General features: G+C 36.1%; 1 protein-coding gene across 3 annotated transcripts in view; it reads right to left on the bottom strand.

Annotated features, from left to right (window-relative positions):
• The window catches only part of USP24 (ubiquitin specific peptidase 24), a 136,342-nt gene that overhangs the window by 72,640 nt on the left and 39,180 nt on the right, over positions 1–24,522 (bottom strand). For all 3 annotated transcript variants that reach the window (XM_043461184.1, XM_043461186.1, XM_043461185.1), the window contains exons 6-24: positions 21,502–21,537; positions 21,108–21,173; positions 18,664–18,729; positions 16,356–16,430; positions 15,612–15,770; positions 14,329–14,443; positions 13,989–14,092; positions 13,345–13,452; positions 13,066–13,161; positions 12,817–12,978; positions 12,575–12,622; positions 7,312–7,419; positions 6,494–6,643; positions 5,746–5,877; positions 4,801–4,912; positions 3,284–3,360; positions 2,161–2,301; positions 1,944–1,997; positions 785–900 (exon numbers count right to left, since the gene is read on the bottom strand). In XM_043461184.1, the coding sequence (XP_043317119.1) occupies positions 785–900; positions 1,944–1,997; positions 2,161–2,301; positions 3,284–3,360; positions 4,801–4,912; positions 5,746–5,877; positions 6,494–6,643; positions 7,312–7,419; positions 12,575–12,622; positions 12,817–12,978; positions 13,066–13,161; positions 13,345–13,452; positions 13,989–14,092; positions 14,329–14,443; positions 15,612–15,770; positions 16,356–16,430; positions 18,664–18,729; positions 21,108–21,173; positions 21,502–21,537 (1,925 nt within the window). The remainder of the gene's footprint in view (positions 1–784; positions 901–1,943; positions 1,998–2,160; positions 2,302–3,283; positions 3,361–4,800; positions 4,913–5,745; positions 5,878–6,493; positions 6,644–7,311; positions 7,420–12,574; positions 12,623–12,816; positions 12,979–13,065; positions 13,162–13,344; positions 13,453–13,988; positions 14,093–14,328; positions 14,444–15,611; positions 15,771–16,355; positions 16,431–18,663; positions 18,730–21,107; positions 21,174–21,501; positions 21,538–24,522) is intronic.

Here is a 24,522-nt window from a genome sequence, read left to right as displayed (position 1 = left end):
CTTTAAAAAGAAAAGGAACATCCCCAACTATAAATAAAGAGAAAGAAACACATAAAGTGATTCCCGAAGGAGAGACTCTATGGGCACCGACCACTGGAGGGCAGCAGAATAAGACACAGAGAGGGAGCTCCTCTGAGCACCACTGATCTGGGGCTGCTCACCAGTAATGACTTGTTAAACTCCCACGGAAGCATTTTAGCTGCTTCAATTTAAGTTTCTACATATTCATCTATTCTCCTTACTATGCCAAAGAAGTACAGAAAATGCTGAACTCAAATTTCACTGACAACATCTGAAAACACTCAACACAGCAATGTGACTTAGAGGTGTCAATTCAAACTTTTAACACAATTATTTGAAAAGTAATTTTAAGTACGTAACATTTTAACTATGATTATATCATAACGTACAATGTTAATCAATATGCCACTTCATTTTGCTTGCACTGTTAGTGTCATGATTTGTCTGTTCAAAAAGTTATGTCTAAGTAAATCTTTCCAATCTGAAAAAATTATTCTTCATACAAAGACTATATCTTGGTTCAGTCATAAAGAGTAGGCTACTCATATTACACAGAGTTAAAGTAAAATGAATCCAATGATAAAATATATAACAGGGAATATATAATTTTCAAGGATATGACTATTTGAAAAATATGTGAAATAAAATGAGATGACTAATTAACTGAGAGGTCTCCAAGGGAAGAAAAAAGATCCCAACTTTGCTTTTAGGCTGACTCGTCTCTGCGTGTTGTGTACTCGCTGTCACTCCCGTAGCCGCTCACCTGTAAGGGGACTGGACTGACGTGGCTACAGTCGGCATGGCAGTGGCTGTCAGCATTTTTGTTGCTCTGGTCACAGCGTGCGTCAGAGTGGGGCCACCAAGTGCTGAACTGGCCGCCTACGTAACAAGAAATCATTCTACATCAGGATTTCTCAACATCAGCTCTGCTGACATTTTGGGCTGGAAGCTGTTTTGTCATGGAAGACTGACTGTCTTGGACTTTGTAGGACGTTTAGTGGCATTTCTGACTTGTACTCACCACCCACTGGCCACCAGGTACCGGCAGGACCTGTCTAGTGACAACCAGAAGGTCTCTAGACACTGCCAATGTCCCCTGGGAGGTCAAATAATCTCCAACTGAGAACGACTGTTTTACACATGTTATTACTTACACAGTATCTTACTTAGTGTTTTGATGATCACGTATTTGGATGTAAGTCACAACCTGGGAACTCCTGTACAGATTCATCGCCAGCATAGATTCATTACCAGAAAATTTAACTTTTTAACATTTGAGGGCAGTAGCATTTTATGCTTTTGGAACACCCTTTATTAGGTATTAAACTTCAACAAGCCCAAATTAGGAGTGAAAAGATGAATGCTTAATACTTTAACCATCATGCTAGAAATAAGGCACTGGAAATACACATGAGATAGTATTACGTCACAAGCTACTAGTGGACAAAGACAACCAATACCGCCTACTACTGAGTGTGTTGCTGTGGCTTTTTAACAGCATTTATGATACAAATGAAATGACATATGAGGAATGATGGGAAAAGAAGCAAGTGTGCATATAAAATTTCTGGACCAAAAAAGGAGAAAAAGAATCTATTGAAATGTGGAATGTACAGAAGACAGTTTTATACCCCAAAAGGAGGTGGGGAGTGAGGTGTGCCAGGGTAGGTGAAACAGGAAAGGGAGATGGTGGAGGGAGAAGGAATGATTTCCCATAAAGTTACGTTTATTTCTATATTGTGGGCATCAAGGCAAATGCCTGTTCCCTGTGCCAACAATATGATACTGCTGGCAAATTCTTCCAATAGGATCCAGCCACAAATATCAGAACTATACATGATCTCAAAATACAAAATTACAAATGGAAAAAAAACTCAAGGCATTTTATTTCAAAAAAAGGTTAAATAAAATTTGCTACGTACTTCTAATCTCGTGTAGCAATCAGCAATGAATTTCTTGTGTAATGATACAGAATCCTAAAAGGTAAGAGGTAAATGGAAAGTAATGAGTCTACCATTTAGTTGTAATCATTATTAAGGATAAAATTTCAAAATAAAGAAGCTCAACTTTCAGGTATGCCAACTTATCAATTAAAAATACATTACTTTTTGTGTATGAGCACCTTTTCTCCTTACTTACCTTCTTTAACCTAGGATTTAGATTAATGTAACTGTAGTTTATAATTAACTGAATAGCCTCATTAGCAATTTCTTCATCAGGTGATTCCATGGCTATTTTCCAAATGAAATCCATTCCTATCAATTCCAGTTTTTCTACATACTGTTCAAAAGAAAAAAAATTACAGCACATCAAGGTCACAAAAATACAATTATTTTCTGCTACATTGTTAATCCATACTTCTTACAGTTCACTATGAATTAAGGCTACAGAAACCAAGCTACACTTGAGAACAATATTATACAAAACAACAGTTTTATATAATAATTTTTGAAAACAAAAACCAGCCAACAACAGAAACACTGGGCAACTTCCATGGAATCAGGACAGATAAGGAGATTTTTCTCCAGACGTTATCCTAAACTTGAGTTGCCACTCTGCCCAGATGGGGCACTGAGGCAGACACATACAGGAATAACATGGGCACCCCTGCAGGAGCTTTTCAAAGGAAAGGGAGTCAAGCTAGAGGCGGTTACTAATCCTCAGGGCTCAATCTGGGCTTTTCAAGGCTCAGTTAGAAATGGCAAGATCGAGGGCTTACAAGATCTTGTAAAAATTCTAGGAAGTCAGGTCATGAATGAAACAGACCTGGAAAAAGAGTTATTTTTCACCTTTTTAAAGCTATTCACGTAAATATAAACATAGCTGTATACATTCTACAGATTCTCATTTTCCTGCTTCTTTGTCTGTTCTTAAAAATTTTCCCCCAAATCCTTGCCGCTGAGACCCTAAAATTGAAGATTTTGGTACATTCTCAGGTAACTGTGAACTGTTGGATCTGAGAGGTTAGAAGCTGGGCTAGAACTATCCCTACTCTGCATTCACCCAGCCACAGGAGGCCACTGGCTCTCACAGATCAGCAAAAAGCAGAGAGGGATCTGAGAAGTCACCTGTATGGGAAGGGGAATGCTCTCACACTCTGAGGAGCTCTCTGAATGATGCAGGAGACTGCAGTCAAGGAGGAGTCCATTCTTTTTAAAAAACCTCATGTCTTCTCTCAATTAGAACACATTTTTTTTTTTGCTGAATATCAAGTTTTACTAGATTATCCAAATTAACTAGACTTGAAAACAATGCTACTTACCAACTGAGCTCCTTGTCTTTTTAATCGATGATCACACAGATTCACATTTTCAAAAAAAGTCTTAAATAAGTTAAAACCTGAAATTATAGAATGTCAGATAAATTCATGTACTCTTGGTACCACAGATAATCAATGAAAAGACAAAGTATATCAAGAGGTAAAACTATAAAACTTTCAGGACAAAACAGGCACAAATCTTCAAGACCGTCAATTAGGCAATAGTCTCTTAGATACGGTATCAAAAACAAGCAACAATAATGACAAAAAAATAAATGAACTTCATCAAAACTAAAAGCTTTTGTGCTTCAAAGGACTATTGTGAAAATGAAAAGCCAATCCACAGAACAGGACAAAATGTTTGTAAATCACATTATTTGATAAGGAGTATGTAGAATATATAAAACAACCCTTAAAACTCAAAACTAAAAGGGCAAATCACCCAATTTAAAGATGAGAAAGATTTTAATAGACATCTTTTCAAAGGGGATATCTACGTGACCAAAGAGCCCAAGAATATCCTTAGTCATCAGGGAAATGCATATCAAAGGCCATGAGATTCCATCTCAAAACCACTAGGATGGCTAAAATAAAAATGACAGTTTATAATTATTAGAGAAGATGTAGAGAAATCAAAACCTCATATACTGCTGGTGGGATTATAAAATGGTATAGCCACTTTGCAAAAAAGATTGGCAATTCCTCAAATGTTAATTATATCATACAGCAATTTCACTCCTAGGTAGATGAAAATTTGTACATGGACATTTACAGCAGTATTATTGACAATAACCAAAAGTGGTAACAACCCAGATGCCTATCCACACAATGTGTTATATCCATTCAATGAAGTGTTATCCAGTCATATGGATTGAAGTTTTGACACGTGCAAAAACCTGGGTGAACCTTGGCCACATTATGTCTCAGCATGATCAAGAAGCCAAATACAAAAGGTGACATACTGCATGGTTCTATTTATCTAAAATGTCCAGATCAGAATAACCTACAAGGACGAGCAGATGAGAGATTATGGAAAGGGGAGAATGGAGAGTGACTACTACATAGTTTTTTTCTGGGGTGATGAAAATGTCCTGAGATTAAAAATGGTGAAGGTTGAACAACTTTGTGAATATACAAAAAACACTTCATGTACACTTTAAAAAAATAAATTCTATGGCATGCAAAATTCATATCAATAAGAAAAATTTCAATTAAAATAAACAACTGAAAAGAGGATTTCTATACTTGGACCAATTTTTACCTTAGATGAATCCTTTTTGTACTAAGTAATTTCATGAAAACAGTTTGACAACCATTAGGCTGTGTAATTTAAAAATACCATTCATGTAAAAAGAAATTCATCTGTTTATATAAACATGTTTATATAGATGTATCTTTATATGCATAAGGCGAAGTCCAGAAGCATATACCAAACTGTGAAGCTGTTTCTCACAGTGGGCTGAGAAAGAAAAGAAAAAAATTTAAAGAACTGAAAAAACAATTTTAATGTTTTTCCTTACCATTCATAGTGATTTCATATGACTCCAATTTAAGAATTTTCTCCTTGAAGAGCTGCTGCTGAACATCACTCTCAAGATCATGTTGCCCTTTTGTAAACCATTCAAAACACATCTGCGAATCAAGACAAATATCACCTTGTAACTAAAATCCACTTCAGGTAAATACATAATCCAAACGAGGAAAACAAAGACAAATGATTTTTAATTCTTCAGAAATTTATAATGCCTTAGTACTACTCAAACTAAAATCATTGGAACTCTGGAACTAAATGAAGCAGTTAGTTACAGCAATCTTTCTTCTAGATAATGAAAATACATACTCGGACTTTCTACTGAACCACTACACTTCAGTTTTTCCACTGACATTTATTAATAAGCCTTACGCTGTGCTAGGCACTGTCACATACTCAATCCTTCCAATAACCCTATGATGTAGCTCACATTATTCTGCAAAATGAGAGGAGGAAATAGTGATTTTCACGTTAGGAAGCATCGAAGCAGGGCAGTGCTCCTGGTTTAATCCACTTTCAGCTGTGCAACTGCAGATCTGTCTAGACAGCAATTCTTTCTTTAGGGTTTCTAGGGTACAACATCATTATAGGAACTCAAAGTTTCTGCTGGTTAACTTAAAATTAGTTTCATGGGAGGGAAAAAAAACTAAAGAATACACTAAGTTTGCTATACTCAGTTGAATTTGGTTTTATGCAGAATGGTTATCAAAATTACCAAAGATCTCACATGCTTGTGTATATCACATATATATAAAATATCTTTTCAACACTCTCAGCTCCTAGCTTATTATAAATGTATGCTTAGTAAACTGAAAAGTGTTTAGAATTGAAGATATGAAACATGCACAAAAACGTGAGATACATACAATAAAGCAAAATACTATTTATTAGGTCACACTTTTGTCTTACTTCATCCGTAACGCCGTCTTCTTACCTCTCTATCTAATTCACAGACATCCTGGCCAGTCACAAGACACTCCCAGATTTCCTTGGCACGATTCCAACCCAAATACAGAGTAGCTTCTTGCAAGAAAAATGCCAGGAATTTAAGATGGGCCTCTAAATACTGGAAAAAGAAATAATCCTAATTAGTCAACTCCAGGCATTCGTCCGTAAAAGCAAAACAAAAAAAAACAAACAAACAAAAAAAACCAACTGAAATTAAAAAGTAGTTTTACCTAATGCTTTCTCTTGTAACTTAGGGTAAATAAATGTGAGAAATCCATTTACGAGGCGACAATGTAGCAGAAACTACTTGTCTATTACAAACTCAGGTGACTTTAGATGCCAAGCAATCTCAGAGTAAAACACCAGAACACAACTGATAAGTGAAGATATTTTTCTAATTTTTGGAAAACAATATTACTGACAGCTTTGGCCATGAGCCACAGAACTGACAATTGTATTTTTGATCAAACACAAAAGATATTCATCTTTAATACCATATCATACATATGCAGTTATGTTAGGTGATTTACTGAAAGATATACCCACAAATATCAATTTTCTAACCTTTTACTTCAAGGTGGTTTTATTAAAGATTAAAAACTGTTCCATCATGACAAAGACACCTCATGCTTCCTCTTTAGAGTTCCTTCCAACAAATATTACTTTTATAGCTCAAACGCAAAAAGGTCAAATGGATGCTGTAAGTCATGAAACAACAGCACAATGCCAGGTACCTCCCGGTAGGTATATCGGCCATCCACTAGTGTTGAACCAGTTAAGCCTCCAGGTCCAGCCACGGCTGCTGCAAGCCGATGACAAGCTATCAAGCTTCCTGTTACCAGTTTCACTATTTCAAAATTTTTCTTCAAGTCTTGAATAATACTCTTGGTGAAAACAATAAAAAAAAAAAAGTATGAGAATGTGCAGTTACTTTGTCAGTTTAACACAAGCTTCTATTTGAGCATATAGTTGAGGAACAGCAAACAAAAATTTTTTCACTTACATTTCCTACATAAAAGTAAATGAAAACAATCTCATATGTACACTTACTAGGGAATTACTATAGAATTAATAAACTTCCCTGCTAAATTTCTGCTTCTAAAGGAGTTTTTTATTATTTTTTTAAAAAATAAGTCTTTCAAAAGCACTATTTCACTTCTTGCATACTTTTCCAGATCTTTCTTCCCAAGTCTCTTACATTGAGGAGCCTCTAGTTCCTTAAGCGAACTGATATTTTTTCACAAATAAAACAAGTCTTGCGAATCTTTTCAAATTCCTACAATACTATTCTAACTTTTAAAAATTAGCTTACTTCGGTAAATTAAGGAAATAAAAAATAAATGAGTTAGGGATATACCAAAAGAAAAGCTCCACAGAAATGAAAGCAGAATGATGCTTAAATTCAAGATCATTAAAAAATATAAATGAATTATATTAATAACCATAAAACTGTCAAATAGTCACTATAAAACTTAGCAATCTTTCGATGTTTAGTCATTATAAAAGGTTATGCAAGTAACTGCATAATAATCAAATATAGCAATCCTCTTACCTTGTCTTGCTTTTGATAGGTTTGTTTTATGAACGAGCGGGTGATTTCATGTAGCTGACGCAAAGCTGGTACCACCCATACAAACTGGGGATTGTTAATCTGAGATGACTAGAGTTAAAAAGAAGTTACATTAATTTAGAAATAAATGGCAGAATAAATTTAGTAGCTATAAAAAAGTTCCAAGTCAATTAGGTTTTACTGTTACACATTCTATTATTTTTCTCTTCACATTGCTCATTTATAGTTTATCACCATGCACTCATAATTCAGTCTCCAACTTCTTATTCTGCATGCAATCCTAAAGCCAAGAACTGCAAACAGGAGTGGATATGAAGTGACAGTAAATGTACAGGGGTACATCAGCAAAAAACAGACAACAAGGAATTAGCAACTTCAGAGGATAGATTATAAGTAGCACAGGCTGCTAGGATATGTTGACATAATAAAATAAATTAATGGCACAAGCTTAACTTGGATAATACAGAAGTGGCTGATAAGTAAAATGGTATAAAAATATGGTTTTCTGTAATGATATGATCAAGATACCAATGATATGATCAAGATATTAAGAGTGGTCTAAGTATTAAAGAAAATATCCATGATCTGCTTATTTCCTAGTTAAAACAATTTTAGAAGAGAGAATTCTATTTTCATTAATTATTACAGCCACTTTATAATTTATATTTTTCAAAACATTTTAAAATATGTTATTTCTGAAACTGGTGCATGACAATCCAGATCTTCACGCACATATCTGAAAAGTCTAATGTTCATGCACTGCTCTTTAAAAAAAGAACTGTTTTTTAATAAATGACATCTTTCAAACTATGAGATTTCATTATAAAATCTGTAAGAATGTCATGTTAACATTATTAATCAACTGATCAAGTAACTCCCTAAAAACTGAACAATAGTTAGCATTTACTTTAAAAACTATATTTTTTAAAAAAGCCTTCTTGCTTCTTCAAGTCTTTCTGTCAGATAAAGATGCCTATAGGGGCAGAAAAATACTTTTGATGTCATTTGCAGAAAATTGTTGTACTACTAAATACGTAAATGTGAGACAGCTATTGCCAAAATAATATTGGTTTTCCTACAGATTAGCCAATCAATCAGCAAATACCATATTTCCTGGATTCTAAGATACAAATTTTATAAAATTTAACATTTCTGACAGTGATACTTCTTAACAATTATATAAAAGAAACTTTTTGGCCATTAGGCACAGGAGTAAGTTTAGATATGGCTATCCTTATGTGGGATGTGCAAACTTGGCTGTTTAAAAAGGTATCTGTTCATCTACCCATCATTTCTGTTCTTACATGGCATAGTTAGTACCAAACAAGGATGGCTTTTTAATTTAAATGTAGATCACTGATTTGTTTCTTGAATGCTATCAAAGGATTACACTATGATGTGGTATTGACTAGCCCATCATGTCTATCAATTCAATTAAAAGCAAAGAAAACTGCCAGTGGTCTTAAGACTAAAGCATTTTCCAAAGCCAGGAGAATTTGGTGTGACAGACTCATACTCTGTGAAGGGTTGCATCATTTGGCATTAAACGTCTCTCTGTCCAAAGTTATAGCTTAATTCAAGAGGAACTATTTAACTTGTAGTATACACAACTTAATGAAGGAAAAAAGCAGCTTGAGTTTTACAAAAAAGACAGATACAAAACTCCCTATTTCTCAACATGCCTCAAAATTCTATACTCTCGATTTCAAAGAAGTCCAAAGCACTACACTGGATAATAGCAAGCAGCATGCCACAGTGAGGCTGTGCATACTGGATTAACCCTGCGATGCATGGTGCAATCACTGGCATCTTAGGATCAGAGAAATAAGGTATACATTAAAGGGCAACTACTTGCAAGACTAGCTAGGATATTTCTGCTAAGACATAAAAGTTGCAAAATGACAGAAACTAAAATTCTGAGGCTTAAGTCCAAACTGATACCTTCTGAAAGGATTACAAACATTGGGATATAAATATAAAACTTTTAGTAAATAATCAGGTATATTAGAAAGTATCATTATGAGTCAATTATAGTTAGATTATTTTTTTGACACTGAAAATTATCTTTTGGAATCTGAAAGGTATTTCTGATATAGCCTTTCTAGAGTTCAGCAAATAAGACAGATGTTATTTATTCCATCATATCTATGCTATGACATTACGCTGCTAAGCTATAAGAAAATTTTTAAATTACTCTTTTCCATTTACAAAAGGGGCAAGAGAATATAGTGAACAATTAAAATGAAAATATCTGATAATGTTTGATAACGAAGCTGAGGTTTCATAAGTAGCAGTTAATGGTATATCCAAACTAAGACTGAATGTTAGATGAAGCTGTAGAGGTCAACTAGTTTAGCCTGCAAACCTGTGCCTAAACTCTCCTTATTCATTTTTGTTAAAAGAGTTGTCTTCTGGTGTTTCCAGTGATGAGGAACTCAGGAGACAGTGCATTCTGTGTCAGATTGTCTTCCTACAAAGTTCAGTGATCTATGATACTGAAACACGCCTTTACCGCAACTGCTTACGAGACATAAAAACTAAGTTGAATCAAATGTCTCTAACAATTCTATAAGTATCTGAAAGAAAGCTTTCATATTCTTTCTTGAGTTCTCACATCTCAAAGCTGAATATCCCAATTTTTCATCTGCCTTGTTTTTCCAGACCTAGCCATTTATCTAGAACCAAAGTAAAAATTTTGACAAGGGTGGACACTTTAAAAAGTACTTCCTCCTGTGCTAATCAGTCACATCACTGTGAGACTGCTGAGGGCACCTTGCTATTTTCACTTTCAGTTTCGTGTTTTGTCAAGTGGAGGTCATTCAGGTATGTGCAAATAATTTTAGTGTCTTCACAGGTGAAGCAGAGGAAAGAGGAAGGAAACCAACATTTACTGAAAGGCTGCTGGGCACTATGCTAGGAGGACTTCATATAATGACTTAAGGATATGCAAACACCACTGATCAAATAAAAATGATTTTTTTTTTTGGTTTAGTAATATTTTTTGGATGCGTACATTTAAACTTTTTAATTGAAAAGTAAAAAAGAAGTGAAATAAGAGGGAAAGGGTTGGGGGCAGACAGTGGAAGGTATAAAGGAAGCAAAGGAAAAGAGGACCAAGGAAGCCAAGGGTATCCTGGCAGAATCTACAGAAATAAAGTTAAGAAATAAAGGTCAGAATTTCTGAACACAACAATGGAACTGGGAATTTTAAGAGTGTCAAAAGCAGAGGGAAAGGGAATCAGTTGGAGCAGTAGAGGTAGCTGGGGGTGGGAGGGGAGTAAGAGGTGGGTGATCTTGTCTTACCCTTTGCTTAGTTTCTGTGTAGCCTGGCAGGGAGACATAATTCCCAGTCAGCCCACCTTGCTGCCTGGCAGGAAAGGGCATAGCATAGAAAAACACCTTTAGTGGCAGTATATAACTCACCCCCCTGCCTGGAGTCATGTCGGGGGCTTTGATCTTCCCACTGCCCCCCTTCAGCCACGGGTACTTTAAGAGAGTATTTGCAAAAGCTCTCAGTCAATGGAGAAGTGCTACGTAAATGCAAGTTATTATTATTCTAAATGAAGGAACGGTACATCAGAATTTCTTTACTGGGAGCAGTGGGATATAAAAAAGGAAGAATATTTCTTTCAAGACTCACAAAATGACTCCAAAATTCTCCCTGTTACTTTTTGAGTTTTGTTGTAAAACATCAGACATGAGTGAAGTGACTGCAAAGAGAAGCAATAAAGATGCAGCGATGATACTGGCTAGAAGGGCTAAAGTAATGCTCAGCTGTAACAAGGAAGGAACAGGGGTCAGGAAGGATTTTCTGGTTTTAAAAGTCATTTCCCTGGAGGGAGGAAAAAGTCCCTTCAGCTTTGACCTTCAGACCTATAAAGAAATGTATCTGTTACAGTGAAGAAAAGACCATTTTCTACAGATACCTTTTTTTCTTACTATTAGTATCAAAAGATTTAAACTTCTTAAATAGCTCTAGATGAGTTTCAATTATAAAGACAGAGGGTGCTAAATTATTTGAATCGCTGAGCTGAGAAAACTGGAAAAATTCACATTGTATCTGAGTAGAAAGAGAGCAATGTTGCTGAATTAAAGGAATAATTTAATCATGACCTGAGAGGTACCAGCTGCAGTTTATGAACAATTTTAATGTAGAAAATTCACTTGATCAAATTTCAATGTCAGAAATATAACCCACAAAGTTCTCAAATGCCCCAAACTAAACTTTATGACCAAGCATAATTTAGGAGAGTAAAAGCCTATGATTCACCAAGGGCGCTTAAGAAGAGTCTCTGAATTTACCGGTGTAAATTAGCAGTATTCAAGATCCTTTAAACAAATACTTATGGGGAAAACCAAGAAACTGTTAAGCAGTTAGCTATTTACTAAACCCTTTTCTTAAGTCAACAGTGGAATGAAACCCCTCTTGCTGTGAGGCTTCATGTTTCATCTGAGCAACCTGAGGGCCTGCGTGGAGGAGGACGTGCTCTAATCAGGGGCTGCTGAAACCACGGAGGTAGGCTCCGGGGACTGACCACTGAGGTCAGCCCTCTCCAAGGAGAGCCTTGATGTTTAAGGACTGCAGCGACAAGAGAGCTACAGCCATTGCTGCCCATTCTGAAACCCCCCTTTACCAAGGACAGATGTGAAGTCTTCAGCCACCTGGAGGTCAAAGCCCTTGGAGGGGAGGGGCTTCCATAGCACTCGTCCCTACGCAGTTCTACCTTCTAAAATCCACTCCCAGCAGCAGGTCTCACTGAATAATCACTTTTCTAAGGAAGTACTTTAGGACCACCTCTGAACCAAGCATCCAAAAAACAACTACGTGCCAGCAATGAATGAACCTCCTTCTCCCCTTCTTTCTCTCTTCTGACTCTTAGGGATTCCTCCATCTCTCTCTTATGGGAGAAAAATAGGCATGATATTTATTAAACTTGTGCATATTTTGGATTTAATTTTAAACAGAGAAACTAAGCTGAAGGTCTTATAATCTTATGAAAATAATATAGTAAAACTACTCTTTGAATGGGACCCTGGATTTTTTTTCCTTTGTGAGTCAATAATTCCCCAAGCTTTAAATAATAAAGCACAGGTCATAAGAAAATATTCAAACAGCAGTCTGTATCTGAATACTACTTGAAAAAAAACACTATAATAATTTACTATTATCTTAAAATTATAATTTATTAAAAAGAATTATTAAATTAGTATACCTTTTACTTATACCTCATCTGCAAATTCTTACCTTGAATCCATCCTTCTTGTTTTTATCCAGACCTGACCATTCTCCAGGCTGAAAATTTTAAGAGAAACGTAAGTGACTTGGTAAAAGCAGTACCTATAATTTCCCAATTTTGGACTCTAAGATTAATGAGCTTCCATGCAGGACATTTAGCTTAAACAATAGGGGAGGAAAATTATTTGGTTCTAATTACTCAGACAATACTATTACTCTGACAACAAAACTAGACCAAAGGTAAAACCAACCCTTTTAATATCTTCTATGCATTTAATTATGTAGCTCCTCTTGATTGCTTCTTTCACTGCATACGCATCACTAAGGATTGTCAGATGCTCCTCCAGAGCTTGCTGAATAAGGCTACTGGGCAGCGTGGGGAGATGAGCCAGTTCCCAGAGCACATCCAACACCTACGGTACACCACACGTGATGAGCCAGCCCATATGCAAATAAAGCCGCTTTAAGCACTGATAGCTAGAAAAATTTGATTCTCCTGCCTTTCCAGAAGTGGTCTCAAAGCGAGCTTCCCGGCCTATTCGTCCGATAAGACTCAATAGCTTCTGTCTCACTCTATCACTCTCAGTCTCCCAGCTCTGTAGAATGAAAAAGACAAGACACAGGAATTGCTCCCCAGTCTGTTTTGATCACACTGGCAAAATATGCAAAAGCTTTAAACTTAAGCTAAAAAAGTTTAAGAAGAGTAAGGTTAAATATTGCTAATGTAGAGGAAGGAGACCTCATTTTAGAAAAATTTAAAAGCATATTTGAGCACATACCTTCTGAATAAGAACAAACAAATGATTAAGCTGATCTGAATTAAACTTGACAGCTGCTGCAGCAATAATAGTATGAATGTTCTCAATCACAGTAGATGATTGTCCTGACTAGAAAAGAACACAATGGGGAAAAAGTTAAGTCTTAGAACCTGGAAAAACACAAGTCTTTCCCCAGAGATATACAGAAGCAAAAGTAAAACAGTAACTAAGATAAATTGATTCTAGACTATCAGCATACACTTGCATGATAAAACTGGTAAGACTACACGAAGCAACCATTATTAGTGGTATTCAGTTGGCCTTATTTTAATTCCTTGAAGCATTAAATCTCTAAAAAGAAAAAAAGATGAGAATCAAGTTCTCAATCTGACATATTCATTTTAAGAGGAGAACAAAATATTTTCAACTGGCTTAAAAACAATTTATACTGATTAAGTTTACAAGAAATACATACTAATCTTTCACATTTTATAAATGATCTTGAGGGCTTCAGTTGAGAGTATTATGTACCTCATTTTAAAATTTGCTCATAGATATTCTGAGTTCAATTAATACTTATTTATCCATGGACAGTAAGTCACCATCCTTCTCCCTCTCTGATAAAAAATGTCAGAAAAGGGCAAAAGGAATTCTGATCAACTTACCTGTATCTTCCAAATTTTAGTGAGCTCATCTAATGACAATTTACTGCCCAAGAGTTCAATAATTCCCTTTATACGATCACAGTATTGTGCTTGGTCTATGTTGCCTAAGAGAAGAAACACCAGAGAGGCAGACAGATATAATGAACGCTGACTTTCTAAACGTGACTCTATTAATTCAAAGCAACAGTAACTTGCTGTAGGATTATTTAAAGGCTAGTACAAAATAAAGATGACAATAGGAAAAAAAGGCTAATATAGTCAAAGTAACAATTTCATGCATTTTTAACACAAAAGTATATTATTTATGAGTTAGGTAATTTTTTAAAGCAAGTTAACTTACCTTCCAATGCAATTGACAGAACTGAGTTTTCAACTAGCCAATCTAACAATCTGTCTGTATCTATAGCATTCTTCACAGATTTGGATAAAGTGCTATCTTCTATGAGTTTGGTTACCTAAAAAGACAGGATTATTGTGATTTAATCTAATGCAAATATTCATAATCAAAATCTTCACATATATCTTGTGACTTTTACAGTATTACAATGTAGTGTGATAATTAGCCTAACTGTATCAAAGGTCAGTTATTAGAAATTAATAGACTACCTATTTTTAATGTCTTTAAAAACAACACAGAGCTCACATTCCCTGGGCCACTGATGACTGGCTCAGGGATGTACATCTGACGCAAACTTCAATCAGAGCATGTCTCCAAATTCTATACTTGGGACCAGAGAGAAAGCATCAGCCGTTCCTTGGTCATGAGAGCTACCCATGGCCAAGTCTACCTTATGAAGATGCCACTCTGTATGGAGAAAGAGAACAAAGAAAAGCAGAGATAACACCTGGACAGAGTCCTGGCAGTGGTTTGGTCTTGGATTCTAGTTGGTCCTGTTGCCCACATCTGTCTCTCACCTTACAAGGTTTGGCTATTTTTATGAGATAGCCCAGCCTTCTTTTATTAAATTCTTCTTTTAATTTAAAATAATTTAAGAATCACTCAAATGATCAAGTGATTCACTCATGAATCAAGAGTCACTTGATTTTTGATCCCTGTAGCTAAGAATCCCAATTAATACAAAACTGAAGGAAAATAATTGGAATCATGGCTGAACTCTATTGTGAACTCCAATAATGAACTCCACCTATCACTCACCAAAACCAACTATGCTCATGGAAAGTTTAGAAAGCTGCAAGATCTTATTTCCATCATTTTGCTTAGACCACTCCGGTTGTAAACAAAACAAAATTTTGCCTGAACCCCAGTTAAAAGATTTGGTTTAAGTAAGTCTGAAATATAATAAAAGGAATTATACCCTTGGGGTAAAAAGTAAACCTTGAACTTCATATTCCAAGGAATTATGTTCCAGAAAAATCTCACTAAAACACTGAATAAGTACTTTATAGGATGAATTATGAACATAATATACATGAAAGTATTACTTTATTAACAGACAATTGTAAACATAGACCATTTTATATATAATCACTGTTATCTCTTTTTGTGGGATTACAAGAAATTATTATTCTTTATTTCCCAACATTTTTACATTAATAACAAGTTTTAGAAGACTTTAAGAGTATCTATACTTTAAGTCTTCTAGAAACAAGTGCAAAACTTACTTCTTTGAGGGAGTTCATTTTGGCACTGAAATGTGGTGATTTCAGCATGCGCAGCAGGATGTCTAGGCGAAGGTCGTCCACGACGGTCACCAGATCTGGTTGGAAGCGCATGCAAAGTAACTTGATGGCAGACAAGAGCTCAGGGATGCTAACCAATCTCTTTCATTTAAAAACAAAACACACACACACACATACACAGAGAAGACAAAAAGGAACCAATAAAACATTTTGATGCCAATTCTTACACACACAGGAATAAAGGACATATGCAATAACCACGGTCTAGTGGTATCTGATACTTCACATGGTTGATGAACTACATTCTGCTTTTAATCAAAAATCAGTGCATGAGGGAGCAAAGAAAAGAGAAGGGGTCTGAGAGAAAGTCAAGGTAGACAAAATGAATCATGTTAGAACAACTCTGGATAGCTTTTAGTACCAAATTGTTTTAAAGCTTCTTCAATGTTATACCAATTGTACTACTATCAAAACCAGTATGTTAGTTAAATTCTTAACGGTGTCACTTACCAAGAACCCTACATTCATTTTATTGACTGAGGTAACACCAGCCACTCGGTATTTCAGAAAATAACATTTTTTGGGTCAGGAAACGTAAAATTAATTTAATGTGAGCTGTATGTGACCAGAATCCAAAGAGCAATGATGTGTGAACTTTGCCCCAAGTCCTGGTTCTGCTTCTGTGGAGCAACATGCGCTGCAATCACTTGACTGGAGATGCATTACCTTGTCTTTGAGGTCCTTTTCCTCCACACTCCGCACATCCTGGATTGTATTAAGGATGACTGGGTCTAGCATGGGCTGTAGGAAAAAAGTGCTAAAGTTAATAAGGACCCTTGAATCTGTCCCTAAACTAGAGAGGAGAACTTCTTCATTCACATTTCACAAAGGAGAAGGTGCAATGCAAAGATCTGAATTCTAGTATCAGACTACCACTAACTCACTAATACCATCCTAAGTAAACCCTTTTAACTGATTCTGTGCCTTAGCTTCTTTCTATTATATGGGTGCAGTTCCTTTTTACTTTCTGGGTCCTTTGAAGAGCAGCCAAAGACAACCAAACTCACACAGACTGACTGAAAGTATTAAACACGAGTATGTATCATTTGGAATAAAGTATTTTGCATTTGATTAAAAAAAAATAAATAGAAGCACAGACCACAAAAATATGATGCTTTATGCACTTACTTTTGTTAGCTGATATGTAAATGAGGCCTACAGATAAGACTCATACAACATACTGTTCCTGAATGGTAGCATAGCCAGATAACTAACTCTAAGTAATATATGAGAAGTAGTGAAAAATTAACAAGGTCTAAATGATCACTTGTCTTTAAGTAAAATAATTTTTAAACTTCTCTGGTGACTAGAAAATATTTGGCTGTCAAAGCAAGAACACATCAGCAATGAATTAAAATGCCATCATGCAATCATCCACATAGAATTCCCTTATTTACACTTATGCCAACTGTATAGTGAAAACTAAGGGCTGTCAGGGTAAGAGGCAAGTCACACTGCTCTCGTCAAGCATGTGGCAGCCTTACTTAGCTTTCACCGCAACTCTGTGAGACAGGTATGGGTACTGCTACTACTTTACAGATAAGGAAGCCAAGCCCCAGGGGTCACTTTAGTCTTCTAAAGGAGCGAGTATTAGAGACAAGTGTTAATGTACATAACTACAGCACGAATTTATTGCTAAGTGAATTTAAGGTTGGATATGTTGTTGTTTCAGTTGCTACTGCAGGAAGTTAAACATACTTTGGTTGGAAATTCATAAACTTTTTTTAAAAGAACATTGTGCTTATATATAAAACCTGGAATTCTAAAGAACTTAGTATTAATTAGCATTTGGAATATTTGCACTAAATCTCTTTCCATGGAGCAATGCATGGGTAAAGAGTACGCATTTAAAAATTCAATCCTGGCTCTGATTATTAAAAAGCCAATTATTAAATTGCTAATATACATTATTAAATTATTAAGTCAAATAATTTTGCCACTTTATGTTTCAGTGTTTCACTACAAAACAAATGATTATATTCATATGCTTATAAGTGAGAGAACACTAGATGTCTCTAAAGACCTTAATATCAGAATGAAGAAGTAGTCACTCTGCTTCATTTAAAAAATTTTGCAGAATTACTCTGAAATCTAAACAAGGCACTTAAAACTTAGTCACTCTGCTTCATTTAAAAAATTTTGCAGAATTACTCTGAAATCTAAACAAGGCACTTAAAACTTAGAAATAACAGAAATTTCCAGAACCTACTAAAAAAAACAAAGACAAAAACCCATCTCCCTTGTTAAAATGGCCCTATGTACACTAGACATTAGAAATGAGGAACAGTGCATACTATTTGCTCCCAAAGGACACGAAGCTTTCAAAACCATTTATGGTGATTTTTTAAAAAACCTCTGTGACAGCTAAGTTTCACAGACATATTTTTATAAAGAAAACAATACATGGAGGTATTTCAACATGACATTTAATTCAGTAATACTTGTTAACTGAAATGGAAAGGCAACCAGAAAGTGCAATGGGCCCTAAGCCTCAGAAAGCTCAACACTCACAGCTCTGACTATCCTATGACCTGCTGACATGCAGACAAGGTGTGCTGTCAAACTGTCACTCAGATTCTCAGTGACTTGGCTGGAGGGAGCCCAGCCGGCCACTCAACACTGTTTAATGTAATGCTGAATCCTTAAAGAAAACTGTGAAGGGGGGAGGGATATATGCCACCTATTATAGCGAAGAAAGTGTGGGGGGGGAGGAGCTATAACCTGTAATTATATTTGATAAAATGATAAACTGAAAAGATAAGTAACCTTAAATGTTTAGACATTACCGAAAACTTATTAATCACTTTTATTTATCTTCTGATAAAACTTTCACTACAAGGATAGCTAATCAGAAAAAAAAAAAAAAGCAGTTATTCTGATAGACAAAATTCTGAACAAGCTGATAAAAAGATAATTTTTACTGCTTGTATGCCTGAGATCATGTTTGAAGTAAGTGTAAAATGGTTTGTCTTACCTGCACCACTGAGGGATTGAGGTACTCTGCACATACCCCTAGGGGCTGCACGAGTGCTGAGACGGCCTGAAAAAAACCAGCAAATGTGAGAAATAAATGTGAGCAAGTTACTTCCTTTCAACATTAAACAAATCCTTTTCTATATGTCAGAGAACATTTTATACTCTTGGGCAGGAAAAGCTGATAAAGATGTCAATTCACTTAAATTATTGTAGAAATTTAATGTAACTTAAATCATACTATGCCAATAAAACTTCTTTCAAGGCTTGGATGGGATGATTCTAAAGTTCACACTGTAGAATAATAAAAATTTTTATTTGAAAAATCAAGAGAATAGCTGGGGAAGGAATAAAATGTGCCTTTAACAAAGAAAACATTTAAGACTTTCATTAAGAAATCTATAAAACTTTACAGAAATACATAAATGGTCCAAATAAATGAGGAAAGATCATGTTCTTGAAGGGAAAGGACTAGTACTATAAACATGTCAATTCTCCACACCTACGAACAGAACATAATTCCACACATGATCTTGGTGGCACTTTCTGCAGGAGATCCTGACATGTTGCCCATATTCGGAAGAATGAAAACATGAGAATGATCAAGAAAATTTGATAAAAGGAAGATGCTGAGCAAAACTGGCACTACCAATAATGAAAATAACAGAGAAACAGTTATCAAAATGGCAAAGTGACCAAATGAGTGAATGACAGAAGTCCAGGAACAATTCACGTATACACAGACTCAGACATTTGATAAAGACAACAAATCAAAATAGTGAAAAAAACACCTTGTGGAAAAAAAAAGGAATGTTCTTCAGAAGATCTTATAACAATTAGCTACCCTTTTGGAAGAAAATAAAACTGGATTTCTATCTTATGCGACATACATAAATAAATTCTAAATGAACTCAAGAACTAAGATTAAAAAATGAAATTGTTTTGAGTATAAAATGAAATGAGTGCTTTTATAAACTTTGAGATGGGAACGAAAACATCCCTCAAGCAAATCAGAAAAATTTTAAGCCATTAGGGAAAAACTGACACAAAAAGACACCATCAGCAGAAATGAAAAAGGAAGGGAAAAATCTTAGAGAAATCTTTAGCCTCAAGACATCTGATAACAATGAGGACAAGCCTAGATTTCTATATATTCACCATTAGCCAGTTTTCTCCAAGTAGGGGAGAAACTTTGGGCTTCTGCTTGTTTGTTTAAATAAACTTTGCAGGAAATCAGTGAGTGTTTCATTTAACCTTTAAAAAAAATGAAGTCTATTTCTATTACTGCCCAGTGACCTACATAGCCAGTTCTTGAGAAATAAGCAAGCTGGATAAATCCCTCTATCTGAATAGGTTTTGTTTTGTCTTGCTTTTTCAGTCACTACCTATTATCTTCCAGGTCAATAAAGTCCTCTCTAACATACTTGATCCGTTTAATGGGGATCAAAATGACAACCTAAGAATCTATCAAGGCTCAGGGAGGGAGAAGAGGCCTCTGACCAGTGTCACTAGAAGTATTCATGATCTGGCTGATCTCTGATCTTCAAGAGTAAGCAGTGGGCAGCAAGCAATAGTCTATTACCAAGCAGAGCGCCAGTCTCTCTCCTTGACTGTTGTTACTACTCTCATGCAAAGGTGGACCAATAGGGTTAGCTGATAAGCCATGGTCCACAGAAATAACGGGTATTACTCTAAGCACAATTTGTATCACTCAGACATATTATTTTACAACATTTTCTACTCTGGTCAATTTGCTGTAGCTGGCACAGTGTCTTCTACATGGCAAGTACATAATAGTTTCTAATTGAATGATCAGAGAACAGAATGAAGTGCTTTCAGTTACAAACAAGTCAGCAGTCTGTGAAAAATTAAAGATGAAGTTATTCCCCTTACCATAAGGTTAAACTTTCTGAGAAAATGAAGTTGACATGAAAACATACTGGTACTGCACCTGAGGGGTGATTCTAAGCTCCGGTTATAGCCCTTTATTACCTATGAATCTCTGTAATACCAAAAAGCTGACTGAACAATCTTAAAATATTTTATTTGCTTCTGGTACTATAAATAAGTTGTGACTTAACTGAGGTGTAAGATTGCTATATACACATATACTTGCCACACACAGCAATTATCCCTAAACAGCAAGATAATTTCATATAACCACTACAAGTAAGGAGTTTAAGAGAAAAACATCACAAAGAGAAATGAATGTGGTGGGAAAAAAAACCCAAAACAGCACAACCAAACGCTCTACACTGAAATTTGGTTATTATGATTAAGAAAGAGCAAACATTTCTGTGGTTATCAGAACCATGGGAGCTACTCCTATAAAGATTAACTTGAGTTTTAACATTTAATTTAATGTGTCCAGACAATGTCCCGGGGGTTACACAGCAAACTCAATAAAGTGAACTTCCACACTGTACATACAGTGGTTTAACTTACCCCAAGTTCTATATCTTCTGAATGGAGCTTGGCTTGGATTGCTGCAAATCCACCTAATTCTCCAAACTGAGAAGAAAAAAGGTATACGTTAATTTTAAAATACTATACTTTAATAATTTAGCAAGCAACTACAGCTCACATTCTACTTTATCAATATGCTTATAACCCTGATCTTCAGAGTCACCACAAAGATAATTCTAATGCTCCTGTGATACACTACAGGAGATGTACTAAGTCCTAAGGCTGATGTTTATCTGTTTAAACAGCCCATATAAAAAAGAGGAAGAAAGGATAAAACATATCTGATTATTCTCTGTAGCTGTCATCTACCTAAAACTCTAGGAAAGTTCATTAGAAAATGAAAAACATGCCCATATTAACAAAAGCTGTATACCTTATTTACCAAATCCACAACCCATCCATGAGGCTCCTATGAGAAAAGAAAACAGAAATTGAAATGGACTAACTCTCATATTTCTTTTATCCTAAAACAGAAAGTTGGAAAAAAATTTAACATTTAAAAAATATTTCAAAAGGTTTTCCCAAATGTTTCTTAATGTGAATCTTTGACATTACTGAAAATTTTAGAAGTCAGTCTGTATTTTGATGGGATTGCTACAATACAAAGCATTTATGCATTTTGGGTAGGTGAGATCAGTTGTTTAACTTTCCTGAGGTACAGGATAAATAATTATTAACTCAGAGTAGCAAATCAAGAATCAAGAGATTAAAGATTTAGTCCCAGCTGTACCATTAATTAGTGTCCTAGAGTAAGCACTTCTTTTTTCCTCCTTTTCTTTGACTTTGTTTCCTCTCTCAAGCATTCACTGTTCTAGAAGCTGCATAATGTTCCAGTGGCTGGATACAGAACAGTGATGAAGAAGAGATGTGGTACCTGCTTTCATGTAATTCATATTCCAGCAGGGGCAATAAAGACAAGTAAACCAACACATAATTCATTCAGGTTGTGCATTTCCACAAAAGGTCCTCAAATGAGAAATAAGAGCCCACTCTGTTCAGAGTGGTGGTCATAAAAAATCTCTTTGAAAAGGTGGTCTTTATCTAGAACTTAAAGGATGAGACAGATTTAGCCATTCAAAGAACAGTCCAGGCAGAGGCTAAAATGGAAAAGGTCCTGTTTGGGGAAGGCAGAAAAGCCTACCTTCATCTGAAAATCGGAGAGGCAACTCTCCCAAGTGGGAGGTGGTGAGCAGGGGAGAATGGCACAGATGAAACTGTAGAGAGAAGAAAAGCTGGATCATGCAGAAATTTGTAGACTCTGATTAGAAGGAAAGCAACAGAGGTGTTTCAAGCAAGAAAATGATACATTTTATGTTTTAAGGGGACTCTTACAATTATGTGGAGAATGGAAAGAAAACGACTAACAAGTGAAAAGCAGAGATAAAAGAGGGAAGACTAGTGTAGTAATTAGGCAGGACATGATGGTGTTTGGATGGGATGGTGGCAGAAGAAACAGAGAGACATCAACTGAAGATCTATGTGAGATTAAATCAAAGGGCCTGTTTATGGTTTGGATATGAATATGAATCACGGCTGATTCCTATGTTTTCAGCTTGGGCATCTAGGTAGATGGCAATGCCATTTATTGAAGGGTAGAGAATGAAGGCTGGGGAAACATAATGAAGTTCTGCTTCAGGCACAGTCTGAGATGTCTCTGTGGTAACCAAGTGGAGGCAGCTGGCTCTTCAAGTCTGCTGTGCTCAGGAAAGAGGTCTGGGCCACAGAGATATAAAGCGGAGGGCCATCAGCACAAAGATGACATTTAGATCTGTAAGAATGGAAGCTATTTCTTACAGAGAGTATGGTGAACGAAGAGAAGGTGGCTCTGGATGAGTCAAGAAAGGAGAGGTAGCTGAGGGGGCAGGCAGAGAGCAAAAGACTGTAGGAAGGAAGTTTCAAGGAAGAAGAAACTGTGACCACTGATGCTGACTGGGTCAAGAGGTAGTTCCTCTGGATCTAGAAGCACAGTACCTTAATGACAGCAGTGTCGGGGAACTGGTGGCAAAAGGAGGAGGAACGGAATGCCTTGAAGACCTAATGGAAACTTCGGTCTAGTTGCCCCAAACATCTCTCCAACTGAAAACAACTACATAAAACACTTAAGGGCTTCCCTGGTGGTCCAGTAGTTAAGAACCTCCCTTGCAATGCAAGGGACTCCGGTTCAATCCCTGGACTCCGGTTCAATCCCTGGTCTAGGAAGATACCACATGCTGCGGAGCAACTAAGCCCATGCACCACAGCTACTGAGCCAGTGCTCTAGAGCCTGGAGAGCTGCAACTACCGAGCTCCCGTGTCCAACTGCTGAAGCCTGCACGCCTAGAACCTCTGCGCCACAGGAGAAGTCACCACACTGCAGCTGGACAGTAGTCCCCACTCGCTACAACTAGAGAAAGCCTGCTCACAGCAACAAAGATCCACCACAGCTTAAAAAAAAAAATTAAAAAAAAAAATCTTTTAAAACATAGAACTGAGTTGGCAAAAGGTCCTCAGAAGTGTAACCAAAAAAAAAAAAAAAAAAAGAGAGAGAGAGAAAGTAGAAATCCTGTGAAGTAAAGAAACCGTGAGGCCAGCTTTCATACTGCAGGCATCTAAGGAACTGAGGCGATCTCTAGCTTCCATTTTCATAGCCTTATGGTGGCTCAGAAGCAGGACACATGCCAACACGGGGCTCAGAGACTAAGAAGAGGTTGCCATATAAAGCAAGAACCCAAAGCGCTACAGCCTGAGCTTAAGGTGAACTGAAATAGACTTACCTGTGGAATGGAAACAAGGAAGACTGCCTACCTTGACTCTGCTACTGGATGGTGAGGAGAAAAAAATTCTCCAGGAATTTATAAACATCTAATTGCCCTCACATGGCTTTGCTGTTCTAATTCAAATTGACTTTATGGTCTGAAAAACCTTAAGCTGAATATTCTAAAGTGGTCCCAAATCATAGTATTCCCAGGCACCCAGAAGAAGTAAATCCTTTTTGGAGGAAAGAACTTGCAACTCAGGCCTCAAAAAATGTTCCTCAATTCCAAGAAACTTAAGTTCATAGAAAAATAAAGAAACAAGTATAAATATTTTTTTCTACACACACATAAACAAAACAAAGTGAGTAAAAGTTGGCAGAATCAGATCAGTTTTTAGATATCAGACATAGCATATAAGTTAAGCATTAAACAAGGAGGAGACTGAAAATATGAGTCAAGAATATGAGATAATTAGAAACAAGTAGAGTCGAACTGGACCACAGATCTGAAAAATGTCATCTCAAACACTGCACAGGAAAACAAACAGACAAAATACATGAAAGAGGTTAAGGGACATAAGGACAGAATGAGAAGGTCAAACATGTAGCCACAGTTCTAGAAGAAGAGACTATTGGGGGAAAGGCAGTATTTTAAAAGGT

This window comes from Cervus canadensis, chromosome 2 (genome assembly GCF_019320065.1).
Source record: "Cervus canadensis isolate Bull #8, Minnesota chromosome 2, ASM1932006v1, whole genome shotgun sequence".
NCBI classification, from domain to species: Eukaryota; Metazoa; Chordata; class Mammalia; order Artiodactyla; family Cervidae; genus Cervus; species Cervus canadensis.
The sequence above is the reverse complement of the archived record's forward strand: the minus strand, read 5'-3'. Positions and strand labels throughout refer to the sequence as shown.